This window comes from Bubalus kerabau, chromosome 22, assembly GCF_029407905.1.
Source record: "Bubalus kerabau isolate K-KA32 ecotype Philippines breed swamp buffalo chromosome 22, PCC_UOA_SB_1v2, whole genome shotgun sequence".
Lineage (NCBI taxonomy): Eukaryota > Metazoa > Chordata > Mammalia > Artiodactyla > Bovidae > Bubalus > Bubalus kerabau.
In genome coordinates, this window is record NC_073645.1 from 32,675,919 (window position 1) to 32,688,354 (window position 12,436).

Sequence of the window (12,436 nt, forward strand, 5' to 3'; positions counted from 1 at the left end):
CCCATTCTGACATTTTAATCTCAGGTCATAAATACAGTCTCGTGCGCATGAAGGGGATCATGAATGAGGGACTAGCACCGGGAACGTGGCCGTGGCAGAGCCCTGCCTGCTTCACCAGCGCCGGCGAGAGGGCTCCCTGTGGCCGCTTGGGGCGCCCGCCCGATCGAGCGTTCAGCTTGTAGGTACCCTCCTTCTGGGGCAGCAATTTATTCTTGGCTCATTCAATTAAAAAAAAAAAATCATAAAAGATTGAGTGTCTGCAAGAAAATATCAAAGAGGATAAGAACATTCTCAGTTCTTCTCAGAGTCTAAAAGTAAAAAGGGGCAGTAAGGAAGAAGGAGGGGACATGGGGGAGATGTCAGGGGTGTGCCGGGCTTCTTCCTTTCCCCAGAGCATTTTTGTTTGGTTTTTTGTTTTTTATAAAAACCAAGGAGGTATTAAGGCTGTTTGGAGATGGGCTGCGTCTCTCTGATGAGCCACTCGAGGGCTTCCTGGCGGCCCTGCTTTTGCAGCTCCTTCCCGATCACATCCCTGCAGGTCAGGTGGTAGCTGTTGAGCCAGTCGCACTGCAAGAGGGAGGGAAGACAGACGCATTTTCACCATCACACCTGCACCAAAGCCTGCCCATCGAGCAGCGGGGCCCCACGTGCAGAGCTCACAGGTTGAGAGTAAAGGAGCACAGGAACCTCTCTCCCTGCCCAGGGACAGCGACTTCCTTGTGTTCTGCCTCCCTGGAAACAGACAGGACGAACCACAGGGCTGACGGTGAAAACGTTCCCAGAACCGTCTGCCGCACACGGGCTTCAGTGACTCTGGGGGAACGGTGAACACCTGACGGCAGGCTGTGGCTCTGGGCTCCCCTGAGTGCAGGGAGACTTGCAACCAGAGTTCCCTTCAACAGCCCCCCTGCCTGGAAGCCACGATGAGAGAGAGCAGGGCAGGGGTTCTCGTGGCTCCTGCACCCACCCTTACTGCCTCGACCGCTGTGAAGACACACCTGGGGCTGTCCTACCGAGGCACTGAATTTCCTATTCCGTATCCACCTACAAAGCTGAATAAAGTAGGATCAGCTAGGTCCATGACAGTCTTGCCAGTGTGGCCGTCCAGATGTACCCAAAACCTCTGGTGGTCAAGGGCTGTGCTGCAGAGTGGGGTGGGGAGTAAGCTTGACTTTCAGACGCTCAACTGAATAAAACCACCACACCAGGAGATAAAAAAGGAGGCAAAAAGGAAGGACTTGGGGGATGTGTGGGGGGGGGCGGTGTTGACGTGCTGGGCCTGATGACAGAGGTTGTGCATGTGTAAAAGGTTAGATCTCCTCCTCCTGAGGAGGGAGGGAGGCTCAAGTATGGAAGAAAGCAAGTTCTACCTAGAGCAGAACCCACTCTCTACTGTCCATGAAGGGGGCCTGCCCACTTCACATTAGACAGATGGGGTGATGCTGCCAATGGCTTTGACCCAAGTGGGACTCCAACTCCCACTGATAAGAGTTACTAGTCTGTCTGGGAGGTGGGGGCCTTGTTGGGGGGTGCGGTACCAAAAACAAGCAAGCTGCTACATGTCACCAGCAAGGCCAGGCAGGGGTGTAAGGCAGCCCAACAGCGCAAGAGACAGGAGCAACGAGGGGCCACAGAGAAACTCCCAAGACCCTTTTGGTTGGGGGAAAAGGGGGCCCCCATCAGAAGCCAAAGCATCACCACAAAGGCCCTGGCAGCCTGCAGCACCCACTCGTGTCCAAAGTCCTCTGCTGCCACCTGGTGACAGATGGATGGGAATGCAGACCCAACCCCAAAACTGCTAAGACTGTGAGGCAGTAAAGGGCAAGGACTGGGAGTTCCAAAGCCCAGTGCGCAGTATCTTGTTGTGGGGTATCTCTATGCCTAAAGACAGAATGAAGTCCCAGGTTTATTGAGTGGTATATGGGAAATGAACCCTTTTGCTACAAGAGATAATAAATATACTCTGCTTGGTTATATTAAATACTGTCCTCTACTTGGTATTTGTGGAAACTTGCTAATGATTCCAAGGTAAGAAGATATTTCCTGTCCTACAAAAACTGACTGACTAAAAGAATAGTTCAGTGATTTGAGTCCATAAGATATAGTCATGAACACTGGACCAGACAGAGTGTACTAGTCTTTGCCAATGTCATGGGGGAGTCACAGGGTAACAAAACTCTCCCTCAAGGAAAAACTGGCCTCGCTTAACTTTCCTCATGCGCTGTTTCCCTGGATAAAATGGAAAGTCACATGGGAGAAATGTCTCCTGATCAATACAACTCACATGGACAGCAAGGCCTCTCCGACCCGGGATTACTTGGCAGACGACACAGCCTTCAGCATCCAAGAGTGCAAAGCAGCTTATCAGTGGAGACTCTTTTGCTAAGACCCTGGAAGCTGCATTTGGGGGCCATGAAAAAAGACTGGTTCCTTGGGGCTGAGGGCTGTAAGCAGGGGGGCTCCCATGCTCACTTCTACATTCTCATCCACTCCCACCTAAGCTACCCCTGCGGGGACCAGGGAAGAGCCCCGGGACCACAGGAGAGAGTCTTCCTGCTGAACAGACACACCTGGTGCTGCTTCCGTTCCATATCCATCTCTGACCTGAATGAATAAAGCAGCCTCAGGGGCCTGTGTCGGTCCTGTGAGCAGGAACGTTTGGCTGAACCAAGGGCACTGAAGGTCAAGAAGAAGTGCCCACACACGGAGGGCATCAGACTGAGAAGTGGATGACCTTCCTGTCAGCCATCTGTGAACTGGATGAGGCAGAAGAAGGGGCCTCTGGTGGACAGAGCCCCATCCCACAGGCCTGTAGCAGGGGCTCCTCAGCCCGCAGAGGCACCTTCCTCTGGTGCCAAGAACAAGACCCACATGGGCTCCACTGAGGATACAGTCCCATCTCACAGCCCCTGGGATGAGGCCAGCAGCTGCCCCTGGTAACAACCACCTCTTATTCCCACCATGCTGGCCTGCCTTTGGCTCCTGCTAGGCTGCTTTTTGCTGGACTTCCAGCCACCTGCCTTGCTCTGGAATTGGTATCCTTCTGGCTTCTATCTTCCTGGCTCAAGCCTGATCACTTCACAGCAGATAGCTGGAGTGATGGTGTTTCTACCATTTTTGACTCTCATCCCTACTCTGACCTTGATCGCCTGCCTGACCCTTCCAGTCTGCCTACAGAATTCTGGATCTGAGCCTGGGGACCCACCCAAGGGTCTGAAGGGGTTTCAAGACCTGTTACCCTCTGAGCTTGACAGGTGAGCACGGCCATGTTTCTGCTCTGTGAAGGGTTTCAGAGCCCAGAGCAACCACCCGCCTCCTTGTCTGTGTGAAAACCACGCATATGATCATAGATTGTGCTTCTCAGTTCCTGAATGTTTCAAGCAACACGAGAAAACAATCTGGTGTGTGCAACAGCCAACAGTCCCCCTGCCCACCTGGCTTTTTGTGGGAAGACACATGGTCCATGTTTGCTGAACATGCCTCCCAGCAGTTATGGCTCCTGCCCTCCCGAGAGGCAAGAGCACTGTTCATTCCCACCTATGAACACTACAGCCTCCAAGGGTGGGCCAAACAGGGCTGCTACCTACCTCGAAACCCAACAACTACAGGAAAAGCACCTAGAGTCCTTGGGAAACCTAGGATGTTCCAACTCAACCGGCCTAGACTCTGACTTCAAAGTGAGGATGGAGGGGAGGACACAGGGCAGAGGAGGACTTAAAAGTGAGGATGGACAGGAGGACTCAGGGCAGCTCTCCACCCCCGACCCCACACACACACTTCTGCCCCCTGCCCCAGGAGTCCCTTGTTACCTCTTTGTCTGTTAGAGAATCCACATCTATCATTTTGGTCTGTATTGGAACCAAAGTCAGAGGTTCAAAGGTCAGGCTTCCCCGGTTGTTGAAATTATACTATGGGAGAGGGAAGACAATAGGAGCATTTATTCCTCTTCATCACAATGACCCACTCTGAGGTCACCCCCCCCCAAGACATGACCACCCCTCAGCCAGGTGTAGCAAGAAATCAAGAGTGGTTAGCCGGTCACCATTTCTAACAGATGAAGGAGACAAGAACAGGGCAGGGCCACTTTCCAAGAGCTGCTCCACTGTGCAGACCACAGCCTGCGCCTTCAGGAAAGGCCAGACTGAGTGCTGAGGACCTGGTCAGCAGGTGCACAAGGCTCCTGTCTGCTGTGATGGGAGAAGGCATGGGGGGGCGGGGCATCTAGAAGCAGGTGCATCTCTGGTTTGCTTCTCAAGCCTCTGCTAAGCTGTAAGCCCCGGCAGATCTTTTTTTTTTTTTTTTTTTTTTTTTTAACATCAAGTACATGGCCTGCCTTGCCCCAGCCAGGCCCCTCAGGTGACATTAAGAGGTCTGTCCAGTACACAAGGCATGGAACGGCAGGGCACATGGGCCATGCTGGGTCTCTCTTCCTGGCAGGGCCTGTGGGATGGGGAGAGGCGAGGATGCTCCAGAGACGCCAGTGTGCAAGCAGAGAGCAGACCCCAGCGGCCAGCCTCCCTGCAGGCCTAGGAAGTCACTTCCCTCCAACTGTGGAGGAGGAGCAAACAGGTCTTGGAGGTAAAGCCCAGCACCTAAAACCTGCCTCCTCTTGGTACTGTGATGGGGAGACGGCACCACACCTGTCTTATCGCCTATCTGTGGTACCTGACCCAGCGGCTAGCTCAGGCTTCCTCAGTTTTACCTGGTAACAACCATCTGGGGCATTTGTTGAAAATAGTTCCCAGGTCCCAGTCATGGAGGTTCAGTTTCAACATCTGGAGGGAGCTTTTAAACAAGCACCCCCCACCCGCGCCCTGCCCGACGCCCACACACACACAGTGAAGGTTTCATGATGAGACCCTGCCTCCAGTAAACTCAGAGCCCCACGTTACATGAAGCAGGGGCCTGCCTGAGGCTCCCTGAGGTCCCGTTCAGGGTCCCCGTTCACTCAGGATTTTCTTTCTAGCTTTGCAGAAGAGAACGAATTCCAGGAAAGACCCCAATACCAAGGGAAGGAGACTCCATTTTGGCCCCAGAATGGCATGCTCTTGGTTTGAAGGACAAAAGCCCTCATCTTCCCCCATGAAGGAATAAGGGAATTTTTAAAACAAAATAAATACATCATTACTCACCTTGGTCTTAACAGGCACCACCAGGACAACATTCTCAATGCGAATTCCAAAAGCCCCGTCTTCATAATACCCTGGCTCTAAAACAAACCAAACCCCTGAATGAGGAGCAGCCCGCAATGAAGACATGCAGAGAAGCTCTCACTGCTGGGCTGACCACACTCGAAGGAGAAGCAGAGGAAGGGCCACTCAATCCAGTGCAAGAGCCCAGATACACCTCTTCCCATGAGGCACTTTTATCTAGAGGTCCAGAGACAGAAAGGCTTGGAATTCCTGAGAACTGGCTGCAGGGTAGGCAATAAAATAACAGAAAATCTGCCAAACGAAGTATGGGGCAGAGCCGTAAGACACAATGACGCAGGTGTTAAAATACGTTCACCAAGATTTGGTAACGATATAGGGACATATTAGGTAAGAAAGTAGAATACAGACCATATGTCCAGTGTAATTTCAATGATACTAAAAAAGGTATGCACATATATAAAGAAACAAGAAGTTAACATATCCAAATGTTAAGTCATGTTTCCCCTGGGTGGCTAGATTACAAATAATTTTCATTTTCTTCTTTGTATCATTCCACAGTCTCACATTTTCTAAAATGAATATTTATTACTTTTATAATCAGCAAATGTGGTTGTTGTCTAATTCAAAGTGACGGGAAGTCAAAGTGTTAGTCGCTCATTTGGGTCTGACTCTTTGTGACCCCGTGGACTGTAGCCCACCAAGCTCCTCTGTTCATGGATTTCTCCAAGCAAGAATCCTGGAGAGGGTTGCTATTCCCTTCTCCAGGGCATCTTCCCGACCCAAGGATAGAACCAAGGTCTCCTGCATTGCAGGCAGATTCTTTACCATCTCAACCATGAGGAAAGCCCAAAGTGATGGAAGGGGCAAATTTTTTCCAGTTTACTTTATAATAATTAAAATATAAGAAACAACACAGAGATTTCAAAAAGGCAGAGGATCCACGTGCAGCCTCTAAGTAAGAGACACCTACCATCAGTAACGATCATGCCGGCCTCCAAGGGCTCATCAGAGAATGTTTTATAACTGATGCCACATGGACCCTCATGAACATTCAGAAAAGACCCAACACCATGCCCCGTTCCATGCAGGTAATCCAGGCCAGAATCCCATAACGCTGAGCGAGCAAAGGAGTCAAGGAGGTGGCCTGAAAGACACATAAAGGACCACTTGGTGATATCTATACAGCACTTTTCAACTTGCAAAGCACTTCAGAGATTAGATTTGTTAGGTCTGGCTCCGGAAGATGAAACAGAAACCAGCGGGTAAAAGTTACTGGAGGATTCAGGTTTCAGTCCAGCACAAAGAAGAAGTTTCTGACAACCAGAGTTCCTGAGCAGGACGGCTCCCCCACCAGTTGGAGCTCACTCTACAGCTGGAGGATGCTGGTCAAGGACGTCGCCAGCAGCAGGTAAAGGCTGCAGTAGATGGCACGAACGTTCCCTTCCCAGTGCTGGAACCCTACAGTTCTGGAACTGCAAAATGAGATCCTAACCAGACTGCAAGCATGAAGAAAGTGGTACCCGGGGAGATGAGTGCCAGGGCAATCTAAGCAGATTCGAGGACCGGGTCTTATCAACTTCCCATGCAATGGCCTACCCACCAGTCCTCAGGCAACAAGGTCTAGTTCTCAAGTCAGGCTCCCAGTAAAATAAATCCCAACACGAGTCCTAAAAGGAGCGCTGGCCCAACACCCGGGGCAGACAGGAGGCTGCACCAGCTTCCCCAGGGGCCTTCATGCCTTGCTGCCCTCTCCTGAGAGCCACCCCCCCGAGGTCACCCAACACAAGTGGTCAGGAGGGAGGTACAGCTGACCCTGGGCCCGATCCTAAGTCTGGCTCCCTGGAGGTCCTCTCCGCTCAGTCCAGCAGCAACCCCACTTGCCCAGGCTGGGCCTGCAGTAGTCTGCAGGCTGTTATGGCAAGGGGAGGACATGTGTTTTCACCCAAATTTAGACATGCTTGATGCCTGAACAAGAAAAAGCCTGCCATGTGACACAAGGCACCACCTACCTTTGGTTCCAGTCGGGAAAACCGCTGCGCTCACAGCTATGTGGCCCTTGAGGACATATGTGAAGCATTCCTGCCAAAGAAAACCCAGGGGCATGTTCAAGATGGGCATAGATGCTTACATCCTGCAGTTTTCAGGTAGTTCTGAAAACCTTGCCTCTTAAGGTTTTATAGCAATCAGTTCAGTTCAGTTACTCAGTCGTGTCCAACTCTGCAACCCCATGAACCGCAGCACGCCAGGCCTCCCTGTCCATCACCAACTCCCGGAGTCCACCCAAACCCATGTCCATTGAGTTGGTGACGCTATCCAACCATCTCTGTCGTCCCCTTCTCCTCCTGCCCTCAATCTTTCCCAGCACCAGGGTCTTTTCAGATGAGTCAGCTCTTCGCATCAGGTGGCCAAAGTACTGGAGTTTCAGCTTCAACATGAGTCCTACCAATGAACTCCCAGGGCTGATCTCCTTTAGGATGGACTGGTTGGATCTCCTTGCAGTCCAAGGGACTCTCAAGAGTCTTCTCCAGCACCACAGTTCAAAAGCATCAATTCTTCGGTGCTCAGCTTTCTTTACAGTCCAACTCTCACATCCATACATGACCACTGGAAAAACCATAGCCTTGACTAGACAGACCCATGTTGACAAAGTAATGTCTCTGCATTTGAATATGCTATCTAGGTTGGTCATAACTTTCCTTCCAAGGAGTAAGCATCTTTTAATTTCATGGCTGCAATCACCGTCTGCAGTGATTTTGGAGCCCAAAAAAATAAAGTCAGCCACTGTTTCCACTGTTTATAGCAATACCACAGAGAAAATCAGAGGAACAGGAAAAAAAATGGTGGGGAAAAAACTTGGCCTTGGGACCAATTTTCTGGAAAATCTTGAAATTCAATGTAGTAAAAGAGAACTGTCCAAGAGATGACCCCACTAGTCTTTCCTTTGAAATGAACTCTCTGCCATCAGAGCCTCAAAAAGACTGAGAAAAAGTAGTAAGAAGTCCTGATGACACTACCTAACACTATCAAGCTACTCCTCGGTGCCAGGCACAATACTAAGCACTGCATGTCTAACCCCACACTTCAGGACGGAGGCACTCCTGCCATCCTCACTTTACAGGGGGATGACGTAATCAACATGCCAGGTCACGCAGTTCATAAGTGGCAGCATCTGGCCTTGGAGCCAGGTGGTCTTGCTGCTACTCTGTGCACCTCGCCACCACCTATACTCAGCGTTTAGTCTTGACCGCCCAGACAAGAAAAGTGCTGTTTGGATGGGTGGTGGCTTGCCAGTAAGGTGCAAAATCAGCACAAAACCGCACACTGTCCAATCTGGTCCAGACTGAACACAGCACGGGAACCCCTGGTGATACACACACCAAAGGGGTGTGTGTGTTAGTCACTCAAGTCATGTCTGACTCTTTACGACTCCATGGCTCCTCTGTCCATGGAATTTTCCAAGCAAGAATGCTGGAGTGGGTAGCCATTCCCTTCTCCAAAGGATGTTCCTGACCTAGGGATCGAACCCAGGTCTCCTGCACTGCAGGCAGATTCTTTACCGTCTAAGCCACCAAGGAAGCCCCAAATTAAAGGTATCTGGACCCAAGGTCAAATTCATCCAAGGTGCTGGTGCCAACTAATGAAAGACACGAGGGACCAGCACTAGGAAATCTGCCCTGCTGCATCCCACAGAGCCCTCCTCTCTGGACAAGCTTCCTGAAGGAGCTCCCAGGGCAAAAAGAGAGACTCAGATTCAACCAGTATTTGCCAAGCAGTGGCTAAGATCCAGGAACCAGCTGGACTCACAGAACCTTCCCAGCCAGCCTTGGAGGTGAGTACTCTGCCCCCATTTTTATGATGGTCTAAGTGTCAAGGATCAAGGTCATGGAGCCTGTGAACAGCAGAGATCTGAAGCCCAGTGTCTAGACTCCTAGCACACATCTCTCTACCTTATAGCTGTATGCCGGAAAGCCCAGACACCGAGCAATACATGTCATTTCAGAGGGTTCCTAGATAGCTGAGCCTATTAATAGGAACACTGAAATTGAAAAAAGAAGGGGGGTAGCTTTCAGAATCAAATCTAGACACTGCTCATTTAAAAAAAAAAAAAAAAATTCACTACCCTGCTCCCTTCCCCAAAGAAGGCCAAAGTAGTTTAAACTTGAATCTGAGCCTAACCTTAGCAGACAGAATGCTCTTAAAGTCTCTCCAATAATCAATTAAGTGGATGTCATAAAGCAGATAAGCCTGACTCCACAGTAATGAGCTATTTTACTGTCCCACGTGGAACTTGTACTTATTTATACAATCCCTTTTCACGAGAGGGAACCGTCAGAGAAGGCAGCGGGCCTCTCGAGCGTTCTCTTACCTTCTCGTAAGCCGTAGGAGTTCCAAAATGCATGGTGCGGGTGACGTCTGTGGTTCCGTCCCTGCCCAAAAGAAAGGACAAGCTACAGTGTTCACTCCAGAGAAGCACTTCCTCAAATAAGAGACAGGTGAAGATGTGGAGAAAAGTGAACCCTCGTGCGCTGACTGGTGGACGTGTAAATAGTACAGCCCCTTTGGAAAACAGTTTGCTGGTTCATAAAAGGTCTCTTAAACATGGAGTGACCTCATGACCCAGCACTTCTACTCCCCCGAGTAAACCCCGGACAGAATGAGAACGTCCACACAAACAGGTGTATACTCATGTTCATGGCAGCAGTGCTCTTCACATCCCAAACACGGAAACAACCTAAATGTTCAACCACTGATGAGTAAACGAGATGCAGTATATACATGCAATGAAACAGCTGCTGCTGCTGCTAAGTCGCTTCAGTCGTGTCCGACTCTGTGCGACCCCACAGACAGCAGCCCACCAGGCTCCCCCATCCCTGGGATTCTCCAGGCAAGAACACTGGAGTGGGTTGCCATTTCCTTCTCCAGTGCATGAAAGTGAGAAGTGAAAGTGACGTCGCTCAGTCGTATCTGACTCTTAGCGACCCCATGGACTGCAGCCTACCAGGCTCCTCTATCCATGGGATTTTCCAGGCAAGAGTACTGGAGTGGGGTGCCATTGCCTTCTCCGAATGAAACAGCATTCAGCAATAAAAACGAATGAAGCACTGATGCGTGCTACAGCATGGATGAACCTTGAAGGCATTATGCTAAGTGACAGAAGGCAGACACTGACACCATATATTAATATTATATAATTCCATTTATATGAAATGTCCAGAACAGGCAAGTGCATACAGACTAAAGCACATTAGTGGTTCCCTGGCTAGGGGAAGATGGAAAGTGACTGCCAATGGGAATAGTGTTTCTTTTTTGAGGGGTGATGAAAATACTCTAAAATTGATGGTGGTAACAGTTGCACAACTCTATGAACAAACTAAAAATCATCAACTGTACACTTTAATAAGTTGAATTATATTTTGATAAAGTTATTATAAAAAATAAAATGAGACAGAATGTGAAAGCAAGGATGGCCCAGTGCAGTGGGAGTGAACTCAGTCAGGCCTTGACACACACACACACTCGTAGTCTACAATATGAGCACTGTTTCATGGAGGACATCATTCCTGGGGTTATAAATGAAAGGGAAGTGGACCTTCTGGCAAAAGGTCAAACTCTAATTCCTCCTGTCAGGATGGCAAGCAGTTTACTAGAACCTAAAAATACCCAAATGCATCTTTTAGAATACCCCAATCCACCCCCAACAGAGAAAGGATAACTTCTAGAATGCTGCTAAAATGTAGAAGTGACCCAAAGTTACACCATTACCCAAGTAATCTCAATACTCTATGCTCTAGGCTGTTATTAACACCAGCCCATACTTCCCAGGCTAGATTGTGGCTTCCACACACTTGGCTGAGCTCATTTAATAACAAGGTTCTCCACCAGGCAAAGTCCCAGCTGCAGTGGAAAATGGAGGATTAAAAGGCCTGGCTCATGCTCTCTTGATGCAGACAACACCTATTCCAGCTCCTCCTCATGGGTTCCCCCTCAAGACCCAATCAAATCGTGGGTTCTCTGGGGAACTATTCTAGCTGAAGACTGTGAAAGCAGCAGGGCATGAAGAAACAAGTTCAGAAACTCAGGGATGACCCTCATTTCTCATTCATCCTTTCAAAATTAAGCTGTCACTCCCCAAGGCCCTGAGGTGACTGCAAGTTGGGGAGCTGGCAGGTGGTTTATGGCTGAGGCAGAAGACTTCCCAGTGGTTCTGAAAGCTTACTTTCAGTTATTTATTTAGTATTTAACAGCTTCCAGCCAAGGACTAAACATTTCTAACAAACAGTCTTTTGTGGGAACAGAATCACAACTGGGCTATTTCAACAAGGGGTGAGGAAAAGGACAAGACATGGGAACAATTCCATCAGTGGCTGGCGCAGAATGAGATGACCCGCTGAGAGATCTCGGCTGGAGCCTGGCCTGTCCACTGACTCAACTGCCCTGACTTAGCGGAGTCAGGTTCTCCAGTAGCCCGGATTCACTTACTTGTATTGAGCACCCGAGTCAATGAGGTACACCTCATCCAGAGACAAGGTCCTATTCGTCTCAGGGACGGGCCTAAGAAAATTAATTACAAAGTAATTATTCCACAAATGTAAATGCTTCCTGAAGCCGGGAGGAGGGAATACAAGAGTTCTTTGTACTAGTCTAACAACTTATGTAAGCCTGAAATGGTATCAAACCCAAGTTACCCAATAGGTTAATTATTGCAAGTAATATTAACCTTCTACTCAAGACTAGTCAACCTATCTCCCCAACTAGATAAGAAGCTCAAGAGAAGGAGGAATAACATATTTCTTTATATCTACCTCCATTTGAGACTAGAACAAAATAAGTGTTCATGAGATAACTGTAAAAACTACAAAAATAATCATCAACAGAAGCAAGAGGACCAAGCTGGAAAATGAGAAGAGAGCAGTCTGGAGTCATTTGTCTTTATTAGGCAAGGTGGGGGCGGGGGAGGATGGTTCAGTCCCCTGCCTCAAGCCTCCACTTCTCTCCCTCACTCCTAACCCCACCGGGAGCCTCCCCACTTGCTTCCTAGACCACCAGAGGGGCAGAAGGTGAGTGTCTCACTTTGGAAGAAAAACTAAAGGGACTTTTGCTGGGGGAAGGAGTAGATCATGATGCTGTTATACTAGAGCACTATTTTCAAATGAATGTGAGGTATTTTTTAAAGTAGTTTGATTCCTCCATATCTCCTTCCAGACAATACACTGCACTGAGAAAAGCTAGACGGGACATGAGCATTCCAAGTCTCTGCCCTGCAGTGCAGAGAGGGTCTCACA

General features: G+C 49.3%; 1 protein-coding gene across 3 annotated transcripts in view; it reads right to left on the bottom strand.

Moving 5' to 3' along the window:
* Window positions 1-12,436, bottom strand: part of XPNPEP1 (X-prolyl aminopeptidase 1) — a 52,335-nt gene continuing 39,899 nt past the window's right edge. For 2 of the 3 annotated variants that reach the window (XM_055560236.1, XM_055560237.1), the window contains 7 exons: window positions 11,634-11,705; window positions 9,520-9,580; window positions 7,163-7,232; window positions 6,124-6,297; window positions 5,133-5,209; window positions 3,810-3,908; window positions 1-567 (listed from right to left, as the gene is read on the bottom strand). In XM_055560236.1, the coding sequence (XP_055416211.1) occupies window positions 439-567; window positions 3,810-3,908; window positions 5,133-5,209; window positions 6,124-6,297; window positions 7,163-7,232; window positions 9,520-9,580; window positions 11,634-11,705 (682 nt within the window). In that variant the 3' untranslated portion in view covers window positions 1-438. The remainder of the gene's footprint in view (window positions 568-3,809; window positions 3,909-5,132; window positions 5,210-6,123; window positions 6,298-7,162; window positions 7,233-9,519; window positions 9,581-11,633; window positions 11,706-12,436) is intronic. The other variant, XM_055560238.1, reaches the window with a different exon arrangement.